The sequence below is a fragment of the Thalia democratica genome, chromosome 2 (genome assembly GCF_965202585.1).
Source record: "Thalia democratica chromosome 2, ktThaDemo2.hap1.1, whole genome shotgun sequence".
Classification (NCBI taxonomy): domain Eukaryota; kingdom Metazoa; phylum Chordata; class Thaliacea; order Salpida; family Salpidae; genus Thalia; species Thalia democratica.
The window spans coordinates 39,861,862-39,889,654 of NC_139166.1; the positions used below are offsets into that span (position 1 = coordinate 39,861,862).

The following is a 27,793-nucleotide window of genomic DNA, read 5'->3' on the forward strand; positions in this document are numbered from 1 at the left end:
TATCTCTTCTTAGATTTGTTATTCTAAATACCTCAATTGTTAAGAAAACTTTTGTTGATTGTGAAGTTTAATAACCTAGCTTTAAAAAAACATTGAAAATTTTATGGCTAAAATTTTTTAATAACTTTTTTTTTCAATTTTTACAATATTATTTCATACAATCTAAGAAAATTATACTAAGAAACTTTGAAAACAGTTTCTTAAAAATTTTTAGAAGAAGAAAGTTTTAAATAAAGCAGTGTTTTGCCTTGTTAGCTTCTAGCGTAATCTACATGGAATTTTTTTTAACTTCCATCATTGTTTTTCATGATATAACTTTAGCTCTTAAAAACAGTAAAATGTAAATGATAGCTCTAAAAAACTTACATAAATAAAAACTAATTGTAATTTTCTAAGAAATATGTGGTTCCCCAATGATTTTAAATATATCACAGCTTGTCACCTCACTACTAAGCTCAAAGCGTCTTATTCAAAAACGTTATAGTAAGTAAACCGTTTGAACACTTAAAAAATACAAACGAGATACGCTTTAAAATTATATGTGCCTAAACATGATTTGAATAATAATGACTAAATAATGATTTTATTATATTTTTATTTTTATAAATGTTATATAAAACTTAAAAGAAAATGTTTATGCGTGTTTTGAGCTTAAAACTCTTTTATTTTCCTTTGCTTTTTAATAACAAACTTTTTCTTTATCTAATGGCTTCATTTAAAAAAGTTACTGTAAGCTTTGAAACTATTTTTCCAGCTGTTTAAAACTCATTGTTTTAAGTAAATTTAGTTTCAGCTACAAAATAAATTCATACAGAAATTAACGTAAAATTTCTTATTATTTTAAACATCAGTTAAAAACTATGTTTTTTAAATTAAAAGCATTAAGTAACTTTAAAAGTCTAAAGCTGTTTATTATGAGATTGTTTTACAAAAGCGATTGTGTTGAAAATATTTTTTTTGAATTTTCTATAGTATCCTATGGTATTCTATAGTATTCAAATTTTCTATAGTTTTAAAAATAAATTAGTAAGCTACAACACTGTTTATTTTTAAGTGCAGTAAGCAATTTTTTCACATACTTGTTTTTAATTTTATTTAAAGTTTGGTCTAAAAAAGTACATTTTTGATTTATTTTTCTTACGTTCGTTGTATCTTAAGAACTTGAAGTGTTTCATCTTATTGAATTAAGAAAAAAATGTTTTCGGGAATAAAAAAAATTAATTTAAACTCAAAGTTTTGTTTCTTCTAAATATATTATACTAAGCTATATATCTTTGTTGTGTTTTTTAACACTTTATAAAATGATTTGTACTAGTCATACGCTAAAGTAGTTTTAACCGATGGTAGCGACTCAATGAAAACTAAGCAATCTAAATTTCCTAACTATTATAGTTGGGAACGGGTCACTTTTGCACGAGCGTCACTTTTGCACGAGCGTCACTTTTGCACGAGGGGACACTTTTGCACGGCGACTCTTTTGCACGATCGTCACTTTAACACGAGGGGACACTTTTGCACGCAGGGTCACTTTTGCACGAGGGAACACTTTTGCACGGCGACTCTTTTAGCCGAGCGTCACTTTTGCACGAGGGGACACTTTTGCACGGCGACACTTTTGCACGGAGGGTCACTTTTGCACGAGGGGACACTTTTGCACGGAGGGTCACTTTTGCACGAGGTGACACTTTTGCACGAGCCACATTTTTTTAAATTTAAGTAAATTTTTTTTTTTTACTTGAATAATATTTGCTTTTAAACTAAAGCTGTTTTGAATATTTAAAATGTGGTAGTCTTTTAATGAAATTTAAATGTTAAGACTTTATTTGAAGTTTTACGTAGAAAAATATAATAATGTACCACAGTTAATTAATTTATATTTTTTAGTTTAATTTAAATAAACTAGATGAATACACATTTTTAATTTTAAATAAAAACAGTTTTGAATATATTAAAAGAAAATAATCTGAATTTTGTTACTTTTCAAACAGGATAATAAACTTAATTTAGTAAGGCTTTAAAACTTTTGAGTATTATTTTTTACTTGTTTTCTCTTAATGTTATAATCAGCATTATATAGTTGTTGAACAAATATTTTTAATTTATTTTAATTTCAAAAAATAGTTAATTAAAAACAAAGATTTAGTTAGTTTATGAAGTGTAAAGGTATTTCAGATTTGACTTGTTGTTTATTTTTATTTTTTTATTTAGCGTGAGAATAAAAAAGCAATAAAATAGCGCATTATTCATGGTGTAAACTTTGATTATTTTATAATAATAATGTTGCATGATCATGATAATAATGAGAGAATATCATTTGGAAGTTTGAACTTATTTTTATCATAAGTATCAAGAGATGCTTACACCAGCATTCCATGATCATGAAATAAGCCGATGAGAGACTAACGTTAATGTCCTTGGAGCGTTAGGTTTTTATTTTTGTTGTTAGTCAATGCATTTAAATACTTGATGTTGATCGTTCTACATCAAATCGTAAATAAATATAATGTGGTTAAAATTTTGCTTTTTATGTTAACCTATAAATTTTATATCAAATTATGATTTTATATTTGTTATAATAAATAAACTATAGGTGTTATTTAATCTTTTATTTATGCGTCTTCCAGTTTAAGTGGTCTAGGTTTTGATACCTAGGTTCATCATATGAACAATAAACTTTTAACCGTATAGTAAAATATATAAAAAGGCATAGTTGTTGATTAATATATTAAAATTCAAAATAAACTAGAACAAATTATTTACATTTAAAGTATTTTTTATCCTAGTTTCTAAATAAATTAACTTTTTGTCCCTGGTATGAATCTTTTATAAATAATTTTATTTTATCTATACGTTAGTTTGTTCTTAACATTAACTTTTATTGTTTAAGATTTTAGACCTTTAATTTTTTACCTTTAATATAGGTATATTATAAAATTTTAGTTTTCAGTTTCTTTTTATGTTACAGACTTGGTAGTAGCTAAAAAAACTTTTGATCGGCCTGCATGCAAAATTGATTTTCTGTGCGTAAAAGTCATCGTGCCAAAATGTCGCTGTGCAAAAATTTCATTGTAAAAATGTGACGTTGTGCAACAATGTTGCCGTAAAAAATTTTCATCGTGAAAAAGTGTCGCGGTGCGAAAGTGTCTCCTCGTGCAAAAGTGACGCCGTGCAAAAGTGTCACCTCGTGCAAAAGTGACCCTCTGTGCAAAAGTGACGCCGTGCAAAAGTGTCACCTCGTGCAAAAGTGTCCTCTCGTGCAAAAGTGACGCTCGTGCAAAAGTGACACCCACCCATTATAGATTGTATATAAAAATATGTAATATTAAACGTATAGATAATAAATATGTAGATAACTATTTTTTCACTACCCGGTTTCAGTAGAAAAAAATCCGACCTTGTCAAGTATAACAAAACAGTAAGTTTAAGTTAATATTAAGTTAAAATTTAACTTAACATTTTACTGTTTTGTTGTATTTGACAAAGTTGGAATTATTTTTCTAATAAAACTGGGTAGTGAATAAAATATTTAATTTGCACATTTATTATTAAATTTAAAAAATTATTTACTTTATAGTAAACTGACTATTGAGTAATACTTTTCAGTTAAGACTAATAACAGAAATGTTTAATTATGAAATTTTAATACTTTTTAACAAAGTTAGAAAATACTTAAAATAAGCATTTAAATATAAAACATTTAAATATTTCAATAAAAAATATTGCTGATCTCCGGGTTAAAAAAGATCATAATTCTGACAATTCAAATTACTACAATTCAGGGGCGTAGCGTGGGGAGGGACGCTGGCGCATGCGTGCCACCCAAAAAAAAAAAAAGAAGTAAAAATAAATGCAATATCTTTATCCTTTATTGTTTATTTTTTCTGCTTAATTTGCCTTTTTTCAACTATGTTTTTCTAGTATTCGAAAAGTAAAACGAAATTTCGAATAAAAATTAGTGACAAGTTAGGGAAATTACCCAGTATACTGATTCGGTGCGTAATTGCAAATGCGCACCGATGTTGATGAAAAACTCCATAAGGAAAAATTTTATAACTTCATTAACTTCATAAGAATTTAGACTCAAACAGTACGCAACTAGTTAGTGCACCGCAGTAGTATAACCTTATAACAGATTTTTTTACAAGGACAAATGCTAACATTTTGTTAACAAACCATAAAGCCAAACCTGGTTTATAGTGTTAAAGATTCAAGAATAAACAAATTGTAGTAAAAATAGCAATAAACAACTGCTAATAAAATAAAAATAAATTGATAATAAGAATAAAAAATATTAACAACATAATTTAAAAGATAAATAACAAAAAACAGAAAAAAATAAAAAAATAAATTAAAACAAATAATAAACAAACAGTTCATACTGTGATTACAATTTTAATCTAACTATACAAAAAGTATTGTTTAAATTATCATAACTTAAAATTTCTATTAAAAGTAGTTTCTTTTTGTATTAAGATATCAAATAAATCAAACTTTTTTATTCTATCAGCCATAAAGTTTAAAAATTAACCAATTTTTGTAGCAATTATTTTAAAATTTCTTTAGTCACATCATGAACAAATTTATACCAACTTGTAAAACAAAATTTTTACAATTAATTTTTAGTCTAGAAGACATAATTGATTAATTTTAAATTTAAATTTATTTAGTTTTAAATCAAATTTTAAATGGTATTTTAAAAATTATCTTTCTACCAACTGTTTTTAGTATTTAAAAAATGCTATTCCCTAAAGATCGTAGAATAACTGATTTTAAGATAAGTGAAAAGTTATATTTCTTGTGAATTTTTAAAAGCATTGAAAAAGTTGACCTTGAAAAAATTATCTTTTAAACATTTCGTTTTGTTCTGTTAAACATTTAGTAAAATCTTTCCACACACTCAGGATAACTCAGGATTTTATGAAGTTTTGAAAAATATTAAGTTTTTTCTAAAGCATAGAAAATAAAACATTTAGGAAAGTATGACTAAGTAAAAATCAGGATAACTCAGAATGTTTTAAATATTTTAAAGCTCAGGCTGACTAAGGATAGATTTTTTTTTTAACTTAAGGTAGATTTAGTGGTTTTAAAAGCTTTGTTATAAAGTCTAGTTTCTATTAGTTTTAAAACAATAAAAAAATTCTTTAAAACAATTTAAAATGCTTATGATGACACATGATATTTTTAAACTAACTCAGGACAGTTATTTTTACTCAAAGAGTGGCAAGGCAATCCTGATATCTTCAAAGTTAATTGTTTTTTGCTTTTTTTGTAAAATATGTTTTATAACACTAAAGAAAAAGTAAACATTTGTTTTCATTAATTTTTAGATTTTTATTTTAAAAAATAAGCAAAGTAATATTGTATGGAATGTTGCAAGTCTACAAATATGTCAGATAGGAAAATTATCTCAAGTTCAAAAGCTTGAATTGAAAAATAGCTGACCAACACCAGATATTGCTATTACTCAAGACAGTTCAAGTAGTATAAAATATTTATTTTTAATTTCTTTTGTACTTAAGTTTTTCTCCATTTGTTAAGATTTATTTTTACAGTTTTATATTGTAATATAAGTAAAAATGAAGAAGTTAAAAAAAAAACTAGCTCTTTAGATTTGTTCTACAAAAAATTTAAAACTTTCAATTTTAATACTGAAGATTTAAAATGTTTATATAAAAGATAAAGATATTAAAAGCTGCAACGAACTAAAAGTATGAGTTATTTTGAGTTTATTACAAAAATTTTTTGTTGATATAAAATAGATATTGAACATTATTTAGAAATTGCACAGAGAAAAATGTTTTGAGATATTAATTGTTATACTTAGTTAACTATTTATTTGTAGTTTAAGGCCATAGGGGGGGGGGTAAGATATGTTTTTTAGAAGTTGATCTAAGTGTTATTGAAGTTTTAAGGTGTTTCCCTTAATATTTGATGGGTCAGAATTTTTTCTAAAGCTTTTTATTTTACTTCATTTATACATTTATCCCTAACCCATTTTACCCAACATATTAAAAACTAATCAAAAATTAAATTTATAATAACTAAAAATAAAAAAAATTGTAAAATAAACGTTTTAGTTTTGCTGAACCAGCAAATGTTAGGGGAAGTACCTCAAAGTTTCAATTAGACTCAAAAAGTTGAATTTAACAGGAAGAGCAAACTTAAAATTGCAAATTCAACAGAAGACTGCTGTAACATTAATGGAAACCCTTATAAACTTTTCTTTAAAGTATCTTGTAGACAAATTCGAAATAAATTTAATTTCCTTAAGTCTTTAAGAATTCAACGAGATATTTTGAAACTGTTGTTTATTTTAGCTTTATCAAACTAACAATTAGTCGAAAGGTACTTTGAGAAATAATTTGTTAACTTACAAATATAACAGACTATAGAAGTCTCTAACTGGATAATAATAAAGTGCTCAAACACAAATATGAGCGATAAACTTATTATTATTTTATTAGCGCTTAGAAAAAAAACCATGGATTAAGTAAACTTTAAAATTAAAAGAAAGCCAAAGAACTCACTCAACACAAAACTGACTGTCTTAAAGAGAAATCAGAGAACCAAAAAAAAAATCTTAGAGAGTTTTATTTAACAAATTAATAATGAAATTTTAAGTTTTGTGTAAAATTTTAAAACAAAAACTCACACAAAAAAAAAAACAATAAATGAAAAACGCAATAATTAGAATACTAGTTGAATAACTTTAACGTTATTGTCCTGAACATTTTTGTAATAACAAAATCCAGTAGTAACCACACGGTGTTCTCAGTAGTTTTTATCAAAGTAACTTTACATTGTGCAAATGGTTTACAGTTAAGGGAGGTGAACTTATTTAAACATCGATAATAGTTTAATACCACGATATAGTCTAATAGTTAGTTTTAAAATCTTTTAACTTCGATTTTTTTAGAAACAAAAAATTTAAAATTTAAAAAACACTAAACTTTAAAACTAAAAAAGTTCAACGCCTACATATTTTTGCAAGAAACTATTGTTAAACAAACATAGGTTCTTTATACTTAATATCATAAAATAAAACTAAACTTTATATTTATTTATTTACATTTAAACACACACACGAAAATAAAAATACTTTGTTGTAATTTATTTGTCTCTATCACCAAAAGTTTCTGAGCCTACTAACGAAATATAAAACTAAAATTTTGACTATAAGTAATTAAATAAAAAGTTTAAACAAAAATAAAACGGATTTTATTTGATTTAATGGTTTACTTTTGTTTTTATATAAATATTGTATTATTTTAAATAGACAAGCTTTGTTTTCGACAACTTTGTTAAATTGATGATAACAAACTGTTTACTATCATCAACTTAAATATTATAAAGTTACATTAAACAAGATATTAATAATTTAGACATATGACAGCATTTGAAACTTAAGGAGCTGATAATTTTAAACTTGATCAATTTAAGCTCGACTATTTTAAAACTTTATTCTTGTAAGCAAAACGACTAGATAACCAAAAGCCAAAAACAATTTCAAAAACATTACAACTGTATTTTTCAAATTTTATTCAGTAGAATTTTAAAGCTTTTTATGACTATCTAAGGTTTTAACGAACAACTGAATTTTAAATAGCTTTTTAATTTAATTTCTAACAAGCTTATGATATATAATATATGCAAAGATTTAAAACTTTTTAAACTATAATAACCAAACAAAGATTAAAAAAAACTAAAAAATTTGCTGTCTATACGCTTGTTTTGGAAGCTTTTTACAAAAATTACAATATCACAAAAGTTAAATAAGTTTTTTTAATTCTACAAAAACTGACTTGTAGTTTATACTGGAAGCCTTTATATATGAGCAAACAAATTATCAATATCCGTTTTTTATTACACTGACATATGTTTCTGTGTGTTAAACGAGTCAACACACTTCAACTGAGCTCTGTTAAAAAATTCTGTAAGGAAAGAATAGAGGCTAAAGTAGGTATATACATGTATCTATTAAAAATAAAAACAGTTACTATAGATTTTTATAGGTTATTAATAGAAAAAAACTTAATGTGAAATCCAACTGTTAAAAAACTATGTAATATTTATAATTAAGTCTATATTAATTAAATTAAAGTAAATATGAAAAATAAGATAACAAAATATAATATAAACTACTTACATGAAAATGAAGGAAGAACTAACTCTAAAATATTTATTGGTTACTATTCATTGAAAAAAGTGTATCTAATAATTACGTCAAAATATATATGAACATTAAAACTAGCTAGTTAATTTATTCTACAAAGTAAGATAATTTATTTTCTTATGTTTGGAAAAAGTAGCAGAGCGCTTTAATTAAAAAAAGTAATAGTAATCTATTGTGAATAAAAAGTAAAACAGCAAACATTAAGAATTGAATTAATAAATTAAACAATAGTAAAGGCAATAACAGCTACTGAGACGCCTTTAAGTGCGTACTTTGTGCAAAAGTGATGCTGTGTACAATTGACCTTGCGTGCAAAAAAGTCGCCATGCAAAAGTTTTCCCATGTGCAAAAGTGACACCCACCCATTAAGACTTGTATCTTTTTTTAAAACTCAAGTGTAAAACTATCTAAGTAAATTTCTTCATATAACACAGGCAACAGGGTTTAGCAACTCGTATGCCAAATGCTGTCCACCAGGCGTCAATTGAAAATGTTTGGCTCTCGACGTGTTTTTAGCTAATAAAAAAAAGTATGAGAAAAAAAAAAGGTTTATTTTTATTAAGACATAAGAATTGTTTTTTTGGTAGTTAAATGTACTAAGTTTTTTTTTATACTACTGTTGTATAAAATCTTTTATGTTTCAAAATATAACTTTTTTTAGAAACTGCGGAGCTAGAAAAACATTTTCTAATTTATAAGGTCTACAAAGATTTTTTGGTAAATCAATATTGATTATGTAACACTTCAACAGTGTTCTTCTCAGTCGAAAGCGATTTTCTTACTTTCATTTCTCTCAAACTATTCAAATCACTTAAATTTAGTAACGCTCTTGTTTTGGTGAGTTAGTTAGTTTTTTTAGTGTTTAGTTGATAACGCTTTTGCTTGCAAGTGTTAGTGTTGCGTTGTGTACATGTGTACGACGGCGACTGTTTTTATATGAACTTTTGAATTAAAGTAGTTTAATTTGAACAGTTTGTTATATTGTGTTTAGTCGTATTTCTATTAATTATAATACACCTTATATTCAGAGACTCGATTTCTTTATATAGGTATTTAAGCATTTTAACAATCTTACTACTTAATTAGGCTAAGCTTAAATGATAGTCTAAGGTTAATTCGCGTTTCATATATCGACTTAATAAATAACTTAGCTTAGCTAAGTCAATTCTAAACATTTAAGTAACCGTCACCGATATTGTTATAACGCGTTAAGTTAGTTAATATCCAGGTGGGCGTATAAGTAACAACTACATCGGTAGATCGGCAAAATTACGATACTGTAATATATATTTATTAATAATACATATAATAATCGATTAAATATTTTAGTTTTTAGAATAAATAAATTTAATTTTACAATGTATTTATATCGCTTCTTTAAAACAAAGTATTTTTTTAGATTAAACATATTAGCCTTCAAGTTAAAACATTGATTTTTAGCCTAAATCTAAAACTCTAAAATTTATCAAACTTAAATTGAATAAAATACTTTTTTTAGTTTAAACTACAAACCTTTTTCTTTTTACTAAACAAATAAATAAAAAACTTTTTTATTCAATTTTAAAATTGATGAATCATTTTTTAAATTGAATTTAAGTTGTTTATTTATTTATTAAAAAGAAAATTGTTTGTAGTTTAAACTAAAAAAAGTAAATTGTACAACTTAAGTTTGATAAATTTTAAAGTTTCATTTCTTTAAATCAGATGCATTCTTATTTTTATCTATTGATAAAAATTAGTCTTTTATTCAAATCATTTCTAGTACAAGTTTAGTTAAACTTTGGTTTAGCAAAACTTACGTTAAACTTAATTCATGTTTTGTTATGGTTTAGTTTTAGTCAAGTACATGTACAAGTTTTCATAAAAAGAATAATTTTTGTTTATGTGACGATAAAGTTTTGATATAGCTTAAATTTCAAACGTAGTTGAATTGTCACTAGAAGTTACAATTTTCAATCTATGCTTTAAAGAGCTTGTCTTCGTCTTTGATAACACCTGTAGAAAATTTATACATTTTTAATTTTAATTAAGTTTCCTAAAAACAATATCAGATTGTTCAGAAGATTTAAAAAAAAAAAAAATAGTGCGTACTTTACGCGGGTGCGTACCTCTTAAACTTTACCTATGTCTTACTTTTTAAAAACACATTGTAGAAATTAGGACCTGCTAGTAAATATATATTAAATATTATATAAATAGAAAAAAGTTCCTGCAAACAATGTTGAATAATGTATGCCCCAATTCGTGTGTATAACCCTTACTTTATTTTAAGTAGTTTATATTAAGCTAATATTTATTTAACTTAAATAACTAACAATTAATTGAATGGAATGAATAGTAATGACAGATGAAAAAAAGCCTTTAATCAGTGGTGATGAACTGTCTGGATTTAATAAAAATTTAAAACTAACAAAAAGTGCATCTAACAGATTTACTATTCGGTTATCTGAAGTATCTGAAGAAAAAGAAATAGATTTTGTCTCTGCAGTTTTTGTTGCAAATTTTGATACAAAACTAGGTATTTTTTTATTAATTTTATAAGTAGTAAAATTATTTACAAAAGTCTTATTGAAGTTTTTGTTCTAGCAAAGTATATTTACAATTAATTTTTAGGGCTAAGTTTTTTATACAAAACTATTTTTAGGTCTGTAATTTTTTGTTTTATAGTAAGCACTTAGTATTATTGATTGCAGTTTTTTAGGTTAAAGCTTTTAAAGACTTAAGTGTTCTGGTTGAGTGAATTATAGCCAAATTTTAATTATTTTCTGAAATATACTTTCACAGTGGGTCTGCAACTGGAAATTGCAGAAAGGAAATTCTTGAAAAATAATGAGTAGAAAGCCAAAGTTCTACACCATGGGTCGGCAAACTGCGAGCCACATTAAATTTTTGTTTTCAACTAGCTTAATATATTAATATTCTCAAAAAACAAAAATAAAATTTAAGTTTTATCTTTAAAGAATAATCTATCGCCTAAATTTTTTGTTTAAAAAACTATCTTTAAATATATTTTTCAAACCACATAAAAAACATTCTTTTTTTGACCTGCCGACCCCTGTTCTACACATTTGGGACACACCCAGGGTACTCAAGATAACTCAACATATTTTGAAATCTAGAAAATTTCAGTTTAACTCAAGGATATTTTGACATTTCACTAAACTCAGGATGACTCTGGACAGTTTTGATTTTTATAAAAGTCATAGACTTAATAATATGACTTATCTTATTTGGCCAAATTAGTTTTTGTTTTGGTTCAGAAGTTTGTATTCTATAATGATAGGAAAGTGTTTTTAATGGTCTTTTCTGGTTATATTAGCGTCAAAGTTTCAGAGTTTAAGTATTTTCTTATTATAGTAATTCTTTTGTAGACTATTTCTTTTAATTCAAATTTATCAGTTTGATTAAGTTTTTGTTAGAGATCTTGTAAACTTTGGTTATATTTTTAATTAAGAACTTTTTATAGCGGTTAAGGTTTGTGTAGTATAAATACGTATGAAGTATAGTTTTTAAGGTTACTTTTATTTAAGGTTTTTAAGAAATTCTTGCATTAAGTTGAAAAAACTTGAGACCTTAATTTTCTGAGTAAAGCTGATATTTTTCTTGTAGTATTGATCTTTTTAATTACCTTTAAAATTTAATTCCATTTATACATTAATTGAAGTTTTTTTGATTATATAATATTTTATTTAACAGTTTGAAATATTTTATTTAGCATAAATTAAGTGTAAATTTGAATATTTAGTAGTTAAAATGCTATAATGAGCTAAAAAGCTTGAAAATATGTTTACTCTGTTTTTATTAAGCATTGGTTTTCATGTGGTAATATACTTCTTAAACAACTTTAAAAAATATTAAGTTAATGCAATGTGCTAATAACAATAATTTGAACTAGTTTTTTTATTACTTAATGTTTTTTTAGGTAATGTTATTGAATGGTCTTATCCTAAAAGCTTAGAAGCATCCAAGTTTCTTGCTTTTAAAGCTCTTCCTAGTGGTGCTCACCAAGTAGACAGTGATTTCATGTAAATATTAGTTTACAATAAATTAAGGACAAATACTTTTACTATTTGATTTTTAATATTAACAAAATACTTTAACTGTTTTTGTATATTTTTAGGGCTTAGCCAATAGTTTGAAAAGTTTTGTAATAAGAATTGAACATTATAAAAATTAAAAAAACTTTATATAAGATGAAACATACTTAAAAAATAAAAATTCTTTAAGCTTATTCTATTAAGTTGATACAGTTTTTGTTATAAGTAAAACAACAAACTAAAAGAGTAAATTATCAACTTAACTAATAAGGTTAATTGTACTTACAGTTTTCCTACCACAGCAGGTAACAAAGAAGAACCTTATTAAGAAAAAAAAAATAAAAGATTATTTTTAGTTAAGTTATACAAACAGGGTTTTCTAAAAACCTTGAGTTCCGGAAAAACCTGGAATTTGAGAAATTTTGAAAAAAATAAACTTAAAAATATTTAGAAATTTGAGCAAAAATGGCTAAAAAACTTAACTTTAAGAAATTTATACATGTAAAGTAATAAAATTTAGATTATATACAAAAGGTTTATACATCAACAAAACACTAAGTTTTAAAATACAATTGTTTTACTGTCTGTAAACAGAACAAATCTTCAGTTTGTTTATTGTAATAATATCTTAAAACATAAATAGTGAAATTAAGCCAACACTTTAAGGATTGTTACGTCACTAAAAAATCGTTAAAAAATATAAATCACACTAAGCTTAATATATTTTTATTTTGCTTTATTTATCACAAATCTCATTTAAAATAGCATTACAGTACAGGGTCACAACAGGTCAGACTAAGTCAGTTTTTTGGAAAAAGTTGAAAAAAGTCAGTTTTTGGGTCAAAATAACAAAATTTCAGATTTTTTCAGTTCAAATTTTCAAAATTCCTTGATTTCCAAAGCCTGTAAATGGTAAAAGAATAATAAAAAAACATTTAATGTCAGACAAAAATTACAAAATTTTCCTAGAAGCATGTTAAACAATTAGAAGAGGTAAGTTTCTCTAGCAGTAAGAAAAAATTATACCTAGTTCAGTTTTTTCCTCAATTTTTATTTTTTAACTTTTAACATTTTGAAAAATATTAAACTACTTAAGTCCCAGATAAAATGGTTTAAGTATCTAATAAGCTAGAGGTGCAAAAAGACGAACAGATCTAAATGATAGAATTAAAAAGTTCCCTTGAAGAAATTGTTAAACTACAAGAAAGAATAAGTTGTACAATAGAATTCAACTTATTAAAAATAATTATGATTTAATTTTATAGTTTGCTTATGAAAATCTTATTTATAGTTACTTTGTTTTTTGAGGAGCAGTAAATTTTAAATGTTTATAAAGTAGTGTAGCTAAATAGTAATGAATTAAGGCCATAATATAATTAATGAACGTTAGATTAATAGTTAAGTATAAATAAATTAGAAATAAAAATTGACTTCAAAAATTTATCATCAAGTTTATTTTTAATATTGTATTCTTACTTAAAGTTGTTTTAATTTCTTTCAATGTTGCTTAAATTTTGAAAGTATTTTTAAATACTGTCTTGTTAGTTAATAAAAAAAAGCTTGTGCAGAATTTATATTTTCATATGTTGCTTTATTTATAGTTGCGTTAAATTTCGATGATTTCTTAATTCTTTCGATAATACTCACAGCAATTACATTTATTTATTGTACATGCATTAGGCACATTTTTTTCCTTAACTAAAATTTTAGATCAATAGTAACACTAATATTTTATGTTGCAAAACAACGGCTATAAATCCGGTTTATGAATTAAGCAAACAGCCAACAATGTTAAAATGAAGGCACTTTTCAATGTATATTTAAAAGTATGATGTAAAATTTAGATCTCTATTACAAAAATAAATTCCTTGTATGGTTATTAACTTCTTTAATAAACTTTCTCCAAGTATTTTAAAGAAAGACTTACCATCTAAGCAAACTGTGTATAATTTATTAAACATGTGTTGAAATTACTTTTTAAACTCTAAATCTTTTCAATATAGATATTTCAAGCACAACAACTTGTATGGACTTGGTTGTTATGCCCGGTTAAAAGTTGAAAACGAGGTAGAACGAGGAGCTCGAATGAAAACTGTTGCAATTCTTGCACCTAACTACAATACACTTTTTAAACATATGCAATTTCTTCAACATCAAGTTTTGTTGGTTGAATTTGTTATCATTGTTTTTAATATGGTGCAAATATTTATTATTAAAACAAAAATAAACAAATAAAAACTTGATATAATTAAAATACTTATCAACATAAATAATATGCTTTGCTTGGGTAAAATACTTCTGAATTAAGTTAAAGACCCTGGAGGGTGGATGGTTGAATCACTTTTTTACAATTGATCTTATTTTGTATAGTTTTAAGTAAGCTACAAGTTGCTTTTAACAGTTTTTATATATTGAAACTAATTTTTGAAATATAGCTGGTTAGAGACGGAAAGTACACTAGGTTCTTTATGGTAGGAGAAAACTAAAAGGGTTAATAAGTAAAAATAGCTAAAAGTTTATCTCATTCTACTTTTTTTTGAGTTAATTATCTTAAGTTTTTAAAAACAATTAGAAAGATATCTCTTAAGGAGTTGTCAAATTTCTCAAAAATTTGTTTTTCAAAATTTAAAATTTTTGTGTCATAAAGTTCTGATCAAGTTAAAAAAAAAACTAATTGATTTTTGAACTTAATGAGACAGTAATGTTTTGCAGAAATGTCTGATTAATTCTCTAGTAGTTTCTCCAAGTCATAATTAAATTATAAGATAATTCTTTACAAAATGAACCTAACTTTTGAAAAATAAAATTACTCTCTTTGTTAAGGGCATAAATTTATTACCAAAAATTCCTGCATTCAATATTTTTATAGTTTATCAATAGTTTTTGTGTAAAAATTTGAAAAAGATTGCTTAAAAAATGAAGGAGGAGATAGATTTTTAGTGTTTTTGGTTTGCGCCTTCTATAAGGAACCTATTGAGGTCACTGACTTTTATCGCTTATATCCCAAAAATTACTTTGAATTTATTCAAATGGTTAAAAGTATCTGATAGCTCAGATAAAACTCTATAAAACAAGATCAACTTGTAAAAATCAAGGTGAACCCCCCTATACCCTTAAACTTGTAAAAATACTAATAAAAACTAAATTATCAAATATCATTAGCTCATTTTTGGTAAATGCTAGGAAGCTGTCTTTTGTGCTACTTTTTAACATGATTTGCCATGCTAAATTTGTTTACCGCAAAGCTGTAAGTTCAGGGCACCAAATTTAATACCAAAAATGCATCAATTACTAAAAGTTCTATCTAAAACATCTCAACAGCCAGCCTTAAAAATTAACACAAAATTTCGCCCTACTTAAAAATGGTTGTTATCAATTTTTTTTGTTAAGTTTTTATTAGAATTTTGTTAGGATTTTAGTAAGTTTTTATCAATTTCCTGTTAATTTTTAATCATTTTGTACCAACCTTAGCGCCAAAATAAATATTATTCTGCAATACATGTAAACTAGTGCTTGTTTTATGCATAATGTATGTAATATTGTTGTAATATAGAATTCAAATAAGAAATCCACTTAAGTATGATGCATTACAAGAATTTTTATATGATCATCAAACATCTGTGTATGTTCACCCAACAAACATAAAGTTATTGGAATCAACGTCTTACAATTACCAAAATTTACTTATGCCTCCCATGACTGTAAGTTCATTTTAAATCTGCCAGAGATTCAAAAACTTTTAATCTTTAATGTAATGTGATTTAAGTTTAATTTTTATAGATAACCCATCCTGCTGGTTGTTTTTCACAATTTATTAAATTTTTTGGTCCTTCTATTTTCGTGCTTTGGAAGTTAGTTATGCTGAGAAAACGAATTTTGTTTTTTTCACCTCCTCCTATTGGTGTTGTTTGTTATAGAGGTTAGTTTATAATTGTTGATATCTACTTTCATATAAGCAACTTTGTTTTGTTTGCAAAGGTAACTGTGTATTTATACACACTTTTCTTTGCTGTGCACCATTCAGTAAGTTCAAAATAGTATTATAGTATGTATTTATAAATAAAAATTTTATGAGGCTAAGTTTTCTTAAAAAATAAACTATGTTTATTGGTAGGTATTTGTGTATTCCTATGTTGTAAATATGTCTATTTAAACTCTTTTATCATATTTATTTTACTTTATTTGATAATATTAAATTGTGGTTAATAAAACAGTTTACTGCGCGTGCTGTCTTGGAAGGATAACTGTTAATGTAGATAACTCAATCTCAAACGCAAGCATCATCATTTCGAATATAGAAAAAGTGAAGCCAATTTTTTACGTTAATGTTGCAGACATTGAATTTATCTCCCAACAAAAAACATATATTGCATGTAATTTATTTTTACTTATTTTTTAATAATAACATTTGATAGCAGTTAAGTAAGTAAAAAGTAAGTCTATAAAGCTTGATTGAAGTTTATTATCTTAAGAAAATTATAAAAAAAACTTTAATTTTGTTTTTCATATTATTTTTCCAAAAGTATACTTTATGCTTAAGTATATTGCTGTTTGACAGTTAGTAATCGTTATAATTTTTATCACTAACTTTTAATAGTAAACATAAAACTTTTACGAATTAGAGGAATTTGTTACTATTTGCAATAAAAATAGTTATCATCTACTATTTATTATGTATTATAATAAGTATACTTGCAGTATGTCAAACATAGAAACAATGGTTTTGAAATTATTATAAAAGTTGATAATTTTCTTGCGTGTTTTAGCTTTAGGATTTAACCCCCTTTTACGTTGAATATTTACTTCTTTAAGTAAATATAAGTTACAGTGTAATTAAAATTATATAGAATTTCGGTTGCTATTATAAACACTTATGTTTTATTTAAGGTACAACAGAAAGAATTTTTAAAGATAAGAAAGATTTATATGATGTCTATGTCGATAACCAGTGTGTAACAAGTGCTAACCAAAATGTTAATAGTAGTTTAATGAAAGTAAACAAGTCTGACATTGAAAAATATAACAATCTTGTCAACTTCAAGTAAGTTAATTTTTAATAACATAAAACTACTATTATAATTCAAAAATATAACAACACACGTTTCATTATTGTTTATTTACTGTTAGGCACTTTCGACTAAGACTCATCAAAATAGTATCTTAGTAAGTTAATTGAAATAAAGGTATATTTTAGTCGAAATATTAAAAACTTCATAAAAAGTATAAAATTACGTAATAATCAATTGCAAAGTTATAATTAAAAAATTAACTAAATTTTAATGCTAAAAAATAACTGTTTACTGTTAAAATATAAAATATTTAAAGTCATACTAAAACGAACCGTCTATAAAAACTTACAATAATAGTGTTACACTTTTTAAAAAATTTAAGAAAACGATCACTATAACACTACTTAATATAAAAATTTTAAAAGTCTAGTCAAATAATCAATTTATTGCTGCTTACTTAAACTGAACTTTAAAGAATAAATAAATATAAATAATTACATATCAAAAATTAATTGAAGTATTTATATTTTGTAAAGTTTTTTTTAGTAAATACTTTGAGTTTTTAAATAACGTACAATTTTATTTTTGCTAAAAAATATTAGACCCTCCTTATAGTCCCTAAATTCTTATAGGGTTTCTAGACAGTTTGTACAGTCAGAATATTTTATATAGATAAGCAAGTATTTATAATTTAGTTGCTTATTATAAAAGGTTATAAAATTTTATAATAAGTAATTTATTTATGAAGTTGTGTAACTTTTTTTGATATTCAAAAAATACTAAGTATTATTCTTTTTTTTTTTTTTGAATTTCCCCTGTTAAACATTTTGCAGGACCTGAATATCAAAAAAAGTTACACAACTTCATAAATAAATTACTTATATAAAATTTTATAATAATGGTATTTGGCTTAGGATAAATTGTGAAATTAGGACAAGAAGTCTTTTCAGTTGTCTGTTGCTTGGCGTGCTTAGTTACCAAATTAAAGAAGCTAGACGCTGATAAGACTTGACTTTCGGCTTTTTTGTTACTTAACCTCATAGTTTACGCCAAGAGTTATCCTATCAGTATTAGTGCTACTATACAAGTTGCTACCGTAGTACTTTAGAATAATCTCTATTAGTTATACAAGGTCTAAAATTAAGAATTATTGATGTATGTAAACTATGCCCATTTACATAACACAACTAATTTAAATTTCAGCACTCTTGTTTACTCAGTTAAAAATATTGTAGTGGTACGAAAGAAACACTCTTTTGTTCAGCTAATAAGTGATAAGACCGTTTAAATACTGCTTCCCATTCTCGTCAAATCGCTCTAGAATCAATGCTCAAATTCAATAGGCGGTCACTTCAAGCATATAAAAGACCAACTTAGTGGAACAATATAATACCCGATATTTGGTAATTTTAATTTTTTTACCCAACAAAAAGCAACTTTGTCAACTCATTCTGAAAGTTGAGTTCATATTCAAGGAGCAAACTTTTAAGTGTATTAAGAAACTTAAGACCATTCTTTTTGAGGAATGATTATTGCCCAGTATAATTATAAGAAAAATAACAGTTTTTAAAACATTATTAATATATTAAGACACTTAAGACATAAAATAAAGTTTTTTAATGTTAACTTGTATTGTTTACAGTATAGTGCAGTGGTCGTCAAGCTTATGAAAATATATGCACACTAAACTGCAAAAAAAAGTTTCTGTGCACCCTTAGTTGTTACACATTAGGCAGCTAGTGATAAAAAACACGTAAATAACTTTAATCGTTTTTATAAGGAGACTGCAGCTTCTGCTTTGTTGATTTACCTTAGCTAGGTTATAATTACAAAGCCTAGGCTATGATGATTGTACTTTTTATATTTCTAATGAGCGCTTTTGCTTCATCAATCACACTTTTAAAACATTATTTAATTTTTATACTCGCTAGGTTCGCGGAGTTAGAATGATCTTGTCCGCCAATATTTAGGTGGAAATTTGCAATAATTGAAACTATAGCCTGTGACAATGCAAATCTAGCCCGCTAAACCAAATTTTAAGCTAATAAAATGCATTCTGGAAATTAAAATTTATACCAAAAAAAGTATTAAGATTAATTTATTGGAAATATAAATTTCCATAATAGTATAAGTTCAGATATAATTATAATTTTGTTGAAAATAATAAAACAATTGATTAATTTTGTGTATTAAAGAAATTTTAAATGCTCCAGCCCAGCTATTGCTAAATTTTTCCACATTTGACCCGATAACTAAAAACTTTGCCTACCCCTATCTTAAACATTAGTTTAACAATATTATTTCAACTTAGTCTTTCTTATTAGCTAACAACTACAAACATATGTTTTTTGTTGATTATTATTTGATTTGAAAAAAGTGAAAAAAAAAGACATATTAGCAATCAAAAATTGTTTTGTTAAAAGCTATATTTACTGGTTGTCTCAACTTGAGCCCACTGCCCGTCTATTTATTTGATGCTGCGCTCTATGATGCTTTTCATTCTGTTTACTAAATGTTAGGTGTCATAGTAATTGCATTTCGAATAATAACAAGTTTGAGACTAATTATTTTGTTACTTTAAAATTCAATTAATTTTACAACTTTAGTACTTATAAGAAAAAGATCACTGGTAAAAAGGAAAAAAATAAACAAAAAACTTATTATTTTACAGGTACTTCAATAATTAGATAAGCTACTATTTTTATAATTGCATTGCTTTATAAAACTAAATTAAAAGTACTTAATACAAACAATGTTGAAACTTAGTAAAAAAAACTAGTCTTGATATTTAAGAAAACTATTAAAACTAACATGTGTTTTACAAAACAAATCAAACAATCCTTTGTCACCCTTATTTTTAATAAATGTTCTAATTAGCCTTAGTTATGCTGAGTGTTTGACATACCTGTTTAATAAATATAATTCAAGTCTTGACCCTTTTCAAAGTTATTTTCAATAGCATATTTTATGTTTTGATTTTTGAACAGATTTTTTCCGGTGCATAACTTACTAAAATTATATAACAGAATGCATTTCATTTTCTTTAAATTTGTTTAAGTACTTTCAAGTAGGACTCGTCAGAAATTGTTTCCTACTGGATTGGAATGAATACAAATTGAAATAAAATTAAACTGCAGTTTAAAGTTTTAAGACATAAAATGACGTAATAATCAAATGTTAAAAATTAAATAAGTGCTAATGCTAAACAAATTTGGTATACTAATAAAACTCGGTAGAATTAAAACAATCTAAATAAAGAAGCGATAAAATTTTTAAATTAAAACTATGCTTAAAAACAAAGTTTAACAAGAAACTAATTACTTTAAAATTACTAATATAAGGATTTAAAAAGTCTAGTTTGGTAAACGAACTTTTTCTGCTTACATAAAATCAATTCAATCTTTAAGGCCCAGTTTATGTAAGCAGAAAAAGTTCGTTTACCAAACTAGACTTTTTAAATCCTTATATTAGTAATTTGTTAATAGTTGAACTAATTGAATTATACTAAAAATATTAATATTAGTACATATTAAAATTTATCAAAAAATTTAACAAAAATAACTAGTTAAGAAAACTAGCTATCATTTTAGATACCATTTAGGTTTTATAGTTCCCCTTGTTTGTAGCTGAGTATCGAAAGATCCTCACTTCATTAATGCATTGGACCAATATTAAGAGATTTCAATTTTGTAGTGTTTCCATTCAGCTGCTTTGTTTATTGTAGAAAAGAATGTTTATACTAAATTGATTTCAGCCTTCAGAATACTAAAAGGGTGGCTTGGCGTTTAGCCAACAGATCCTTCGCTCTACTGAGCACAAAAGATAGCTTTTTTAAATGAAGTAAAATCATTCAACCGTATAAATTGATGCTAACAGCTAAACAGTAAAACACAACATAAAAAATTTTGAGTGAAACAAAAAAGTCTTATAATATTTTAAGTTATAAACAGTAGTAATGGTGACACAGTTAACAGTACATAGATAAATAAAGTTGATGTAAGCCTAATCTAAGAATGTGATATTAGTGTGAATATTACTGAATTTTAAGTCCATTTGTTTAGTTTAAGTTCTCATTATTTATAAAGATATTTAATTGATATATACCAGATTATTTCTAGTTAATAAACTAAGTTAATATATAACATTTAATGCTTAAGGTAAATACCATAAAAGTTTTTTTATTGTAAAAAATGTTAGTTATTGATAGTGATTAGTTGAATAGTTTTATATGAACTCTGTTCTGCCAAAGTTTCAAATTTTTGTATTTATTCCAACAGACTTATAGGATACACTTAGGTTTTCATTTAACACCTAAAGTTTTTTTTTTTTTTTTACAAAATTGATTGACCCCTCCCTATAATAGCCTTAGTAACAGTTTGTTTGTTTCTTTGCTCATACAATTTAAACTGCCTTTATGAAATCATTTGAAGTATAATGCTTTATAAAAGATGGAGGATATCTATTTTTAGTGAATTTTAAATTTCAGTAGGGTAATTTCAATAAGCTAATTTGATCCATTTACTGACTTTTTTTAAAAACAAATTTTAAAGAAACAAAAAATTTAGACTCAAAACTTTTTGAGTCAAAAAGCGTATACCAACAGATGTGGGCCCAGCAGATCACCAATTAATGATGAAAAAAGTGGCCATGCTTGGTTTTAAACACACACATGTGAATTATTAGGGTTTACGATCCTTGCGCTTCAACTGCTCGGCCAACGAGGCTTACTGAACGCTTTTTATTTAGCTTTTATAAATTTTATGTTTTTAGAGATTTTTCACAAATTTCTGCATTGCAATTATATTCTTAGATGTAAGTTAAAGAAATATATGCGTAAACAATTAACTATATGTCTATTTTGCTAATAAAACAAAAAATCATAATAAAAAAATTAATTCCTAAAACAAACATAAGATACAACTTATTTATCCTTAAAATAATTTGTTTACAACAACATTAAAGTCGTTTTACATGTTCTTTCGTGGTTGTTTAAGCCTAAAAGTTCATTTATTGTAAGTTTTTTTTTTAAACATGCTAAACTTTTATTTTTTAACTAGTTTTCTAATTTATGTGATAGAAACCTCTACTTAGGACGTTTTAAAAATTTCTTTGTATTTATTTTTGCCAAAAAGTTTGTACTTTGAAAGATTATCTTTTTTATAACTGCTTACCAAACCATTTTAAATTGTTTATTATCATAGAAAATTATATTACCTATACAAACTGTTACTAAGTTTAACTGCTGAACGGATTTTTAAACTATCTGAATTGTAAAATATTTTGTCAATGAGGATTGTAGGTTGTTATTTTTATGAAAGTTATTTTCTTTCTTAAGTACAGTAATTGTTTTTTTTCATAAAACTTTGTTTAAAATAACTTTAAAGACGCTTTAATTGTGTTTTTGTTTCCGTTAAAAATTTTATTTATTGTAAGTTTATATACTATACCTGCTCAAACTTTTTTTTTTTTAATTTTTGTGCTAAAAACCTCTACATAAGAGGTTTTATAAGCGTTTTTATGTTTTTTGTTACTGAAAAGTATATTTATTTGTTTTTTATTAAAATTGATAACTTTAGATTTAAACTGTCTGTCTAATTTATGTACTAAAACAATATTTCAGAGTTTTAGATGCTATAACTTTGTTTTCGTGTCTATTAAACCTTAAAAGTACATATATTCTCATATTCTCTACTTTAATTGCCTATAAAGCCATGCTTCGATCAATTACTAATGAAAAATATATACAAAAGGGTTCTACTAAGGACGTTTAAACGGTTTTTTAGGTTTATTTTAAGTGAAAGACTAATTATTGAAAAATTTTAATTGAAACTTTCAAAATTATTAATTATAACTACTAAAAATGTTTCTATTTTAAATATAAATTTATTAATGTTATTTTTTATTTAAAATTGATCAAATTCAAACCTTTTAATCTATGAATTTGTTTCGTTTCAACAGTTTCTTTTCTTTTCTTTTTAAGAGAAAAAGTATATTCGTTTACCAGTTTCAATCATTTTTATATCTTAAAGTCTAAATTCTTTACAACATACAATTTATTATTATACTTTATATAAGTAAATGCTATTTTTTATTAGTTTATATTTAAAATATAAATAAATTTATATATGTTAAGAATATCCCTTTGCATAATTAAATTAACTTAAAAAAATTGAAACTTTAATTTATGCTTTTATTAATAATTTTTAAAAACCTTGTAATTTTATTTTACATTAAATGTACAAAAATTATAAAAGTTTTTGTTTAAAACTTTTAAATCACTATTATAAATTTTATTAAATAACAATCATTTTATCTCAATACTTATTTAATATATAAAATAATTTTTTTGTTATTTAAGGTTGATTTTTACATGGAATTTTTAGATAAAATAATATTTATTTATATATTTTAACCTTAAAAACCACATAACTAATTTGTACAAATAGCGAAAGTTAGATAAAATATAGTATGAGAATAAAGTAAAAACACTTGAAAATATGCCCGTTTAAAACTGATATTTAAATTTAATTTTTCCAACTCGCATTGGTTTCATCGCAATTTAATTTTTTAAGATAATGAACTTTCATTTTAGATAACAGTAAGCTTTTTTTAAACGTTGAACACTATCTTTAAAAAAGCTATCTTTTGTGCTCAGTAGAGCGAAGGATCTGTTGGCTAAACGCCAAGCCACCCTACTAAAATGGTCAATTTGTAGAAGAACTAATAAATAAAACTCAAACTAAAGCATCAGAACTGAATTTAGCTTTAATGTTGAACTTATCACTAGAATTTAGCAAATAGAATCAATTTTAACTCTTTTATACAATCTAAAGATTTCTTGCACCTTTAAATTAGTTTCGTGCACCATAAAAATTTCGTGTAACCTAAAAAAAAATCTCTTGCACCAGTATCCACCTTGACGACCACTGGTCTAGTGTGCACAGAATTTAGTATACGATTGTATGATTAAGTTTACAATTTTTATTACAAAAAAGTAACTACTTTCTTAGTTATTTTTAATCGTTAAATCAATGTTTGAAGAAGTTTAGTAAATCTAGAGCTTTGATGGTGACCAAATTTTCAAAGGAAAAAGAAATAAGTTAAATATTAATTTACTTATAATAATAAATTAGATAAAGTTAAACTTATTTACTTCGTTTATTAACCTTTATAACATGTTGCAAAAAGTCGTTTTTCTCAATAAAGAAAATAAAAGAGTTTGCGAATTAAAAAACTTTTTTAAATACTGCCTTTTGCAAATAAAGTGGTGCTTACAAAATAGTAGTTGTTTAAATATACATTTTTCGTGATAACAACTATTAATGAAATTGGTTCAATATAAAAAAAAGTTTTTTCTCACAGGAATGATTTTAACTTTAAATATTTAAATGATTCAAACGGAAATATACCAAGTGAAGAATCTTTTTATCAAGCGTAAGTTTTTTAAACCATGATAATGTTTACGTTAATAGATTGACAACAGTTTACTACTTTATAAGTTTAAAAACAATTAAATTAAAAAGTAAAAAAAAAAGTGTTTAGTTTTAATTTTTTTTTTTATTTGTATGTGTCTATTGTTTAATATACTTTATTACAGTTAAACATATAAAAATTATAGTAAATGTATCATATACTACTTGTTTTTAATAATCTTTAAAATACTTGGAAGATAAAAACTATATTTAAGACAATTAATTAGAAATAAATACTATATATATTAAGTATACTTAAGTTGTTGTGTAGTTAGTATATTATTAGGTAGAAAAAATTGTAATAAAGTCCATATTGAAATAAATCACAAAAGCAAACTTGCTTTCAGTAAGTGTTATACATCGCAAAAGTTTTTTTATAATCTGTTTTAATTATGTAAATCAGTTAAATTAAATTTTTTTTTAGCCGTACCAAAGGTGTAATTTAGCTATTAGTATTAATTAAAAAAAATTGCTAACATTATGTATTATATACAGAATAAGGTATGCAGTATAAAATGCAAAACTAATGCACTAAATAATAACTTTTTGTTGTTTTTTAAGGTTTCGCAAGTTTATTAAAACTCTTTTAAATTAGATGCTTTCTTATAGATTATTAGTATGTTGTCATAAATAAAAATTAACCTGCTTTGACTAAAAATACATTACAAGTATAAAAATAGAACACTTTTTGAAAAAAAAACATTGTAACAAAGCGTTAAAAAAGTATTACTATTACAATAAAGTGTATCAATTAAGGTTTAACTAATTTCAAGAATCTTAATTTCTTTAATAGCTACGATTTCATTTTGATTTTAAAATAAAAATTTTAGTTAATAAGAGACAAACGTCGAAAGTGCAACAACGATTTAAATACTGAAAACTTAAATTTTACTCAACTTAATAAAAGTTAAAGATATAGTAGATCAATGGGAATATTCTAGAGGGGTAGGAGTCTAATATGCACGAAGGGTCATTATGCACGAAAACGCTTTTGCATGAAGACACTTTTGCACGGCGTCAATTTTGCACGAGGGGTCACTTTTGAACAAAGACACTTCTGCACGAAAGGTCACTTTTGCTTAAACAAAAAAAAAAATTAACTTTGATTTATTTTATTTTTTACTGTTACCCCTCGATCGATATTTTTTATTTTTATAATTTATTTGTTATCAATTTTTTTGTTTTATTGTTTTTTGATTATTAAATTTTATTAGATATAAATATTTTTATCACTGTTACCCCTTTTTCTTTTTTTGTTTTAATTTTATGTACTTTATATATATTTTTTTTTTTCTGTTATTTTTTTTTACTATAACTGTTATCCCTTACCCTCGGTCGGTAACTTATTATTATAATATTTTTTTTTTTTTTGTTTTTTACATAATTTTTATATTTTTTTACTCTTCTGCAAAAATGACCCTCCGTGCAAAAGTTTCTTCAAGCCAATTAGACCCATTCCCATTTTAGAGATAGGTTTTATTTTTAGACTCTAAGCTGATGTTGAATCAAATTTTTACCGAAATTATTATTTACTGTGAAAATTTATATACATACCTTTTTAAAACTAATCTAGGAGCAATATTTCGGCTATCGTTAGCAAAGCTGAGATGTTTTCATTATCATACAATAAGCCTTAAGCTAAAGCGACCATCAACAACAATGCAGTCATGGATAAGATAAGCCGTTGTATCATTCAAATCAAACAGGCTTAAGTATATTAGTACTAAAGCATCCGCTTGTTGGTACGGACAAAAATTGACGCAAATAAATCATTCGTAACAGAACGTCTAAGTTATCGTCAGTTTGAATGTGATATTATAGTTTACACTAATTTGATTAGTTAACTAGTAACAATAGTTATTATTTCTGATAAGTTTTAATTAAGACGAAGCAGGTCGTATAATGTAGTGTAATGTCGTGTAGATTTTTTTCGATGATTGCATGGTGCAGTCTAGTGCTTGTATAAAAAATCAGATTAATATTAATAACCATTAATTTTGATGTACATATATTTTGCTATTATATGTCGTCAATTTTTTTTAAATTTATTTTTTAAATCTAAAAGCGGTTTAACTTTATGACAAAAATCTCTACATATTTATACTATACAATTGTAAATTAAATGTTAATCTAAATGCAGATTTGAAATGTTGTATATTCATTCTTTTTAAAGCTACCACTCTAAGTAGTTAAAAATATACTGTTACTGATAATTCAAGTTGTTTTAGGTTTATATTTGTCATGCTTTTAATTACTTACTTTAAACAGTTACTTCACACAACAAAACAACGAAATAATTCAAACGCTTTATGATATTTCGATGTCTCGAAATCGTGAAATAACATCTAACCACATGAAAGCAATGGGATTGGATGCTAATCACGATCGTGATTTTGTCATTGACTTATTAGAATTGTATGGAATTGATGCTTTGCTGGTAGCTGACAACCAATGTTGTCCTTATTAGTTAATAAATTATGGTTTATTCAAAATTATTTTTATTTAACTTCTTTTCGAAATAAGATGCTTTTTTAGTAGACAATAGTGAAGTATAAAAAAAAAATTTTTTTAATATGTTTGTTTTACGTAGACGTTTTAGACTTGTTTTTATTATCATTTCTTAAAAACTAAGTTTAAAATTTTGAATGTTTCTGTGATTTATAATCTAACTAATTCATTCATTTATTTGTTTTATAACATGATCGATTTTTTCATCTACTTTTTTTGTTTATACCAGGTTGACCAAATATCCTAAAAAATAATTGATTCTAAATTTACGTGACAGAAGTTATGAAACTCCTGAGATTAAAAAAAATCTTTAAATTATTGTTCTTGTATAAATATAATTGTTTTCTTAAGATTAAATTTAAATATTTTTAGTTTAATAAATTAAGTACTACTTATATAAGACCATGTGTCTTACTTAATTTTATATGTTGATGTTATTCCGTTGATTTTTATCTTAGCTATCAATTCCTTTTGACAGCTAAGAATTTTTAAAGTTTTTGAGTTATAAGGAGCCAGTGTAAGTGAAATCAAAAGGTTTCGTATATAAAGTACAAACTAAAAATACAAAATTAAATTTTTCATGATTTTTTTTAT

The 27,793-nt window shown here is 24.7% G+C and overlaps 1 protein-coding gene across 2 annotated transcripts; it reads left to right on the forward strand.

Annotated features, from left to right (window-relative positions):
• The first annotated feature begins 10,453 nt into the window (after window positions 1-10,453).
• Window positions 10,454-27,517, forward strand: LOC145849639 (DENN domain-containing protein 11-like). Of its 2 annotated transcripts, XM_082954637.1 has the most exons (9): window positions 10,454-10,691; window positions 12,096-12,198; window positions 14,214-14,372; window positions 15,764-15,911; window positions 15,991-16,129; window positions 16,425-16,583; window positions 17,098-17,251; window positions 24,582-24,653; window positions 26,960-27,517. In XM_082954637.1, exons 1-9 carry the CDS (start codon window positions 10,514-10,516, stop codon window positions 27,156-27,158), a joined length of 1,311 nt encoding a protein of 436 aa, XP_082810763.1. In that variant the 5' UTR covers window positions 10,454-10,513; the 3' UTR covers window positions 27,159-27,517. The 2 variants fall into 2 exon arrangements, with proteins under 2 accessions (XP_082810763.1, XP_082810764.1); XM_082954638.1 differs by lacking the exons at window positions 24,582-24,653; window positions 26,960-27,517 and adding an exon at window positions 21,823-21,954.
• The last annotated feature ends 276 nt before the right edge of the window (window positions 27,518-27,793 follow it).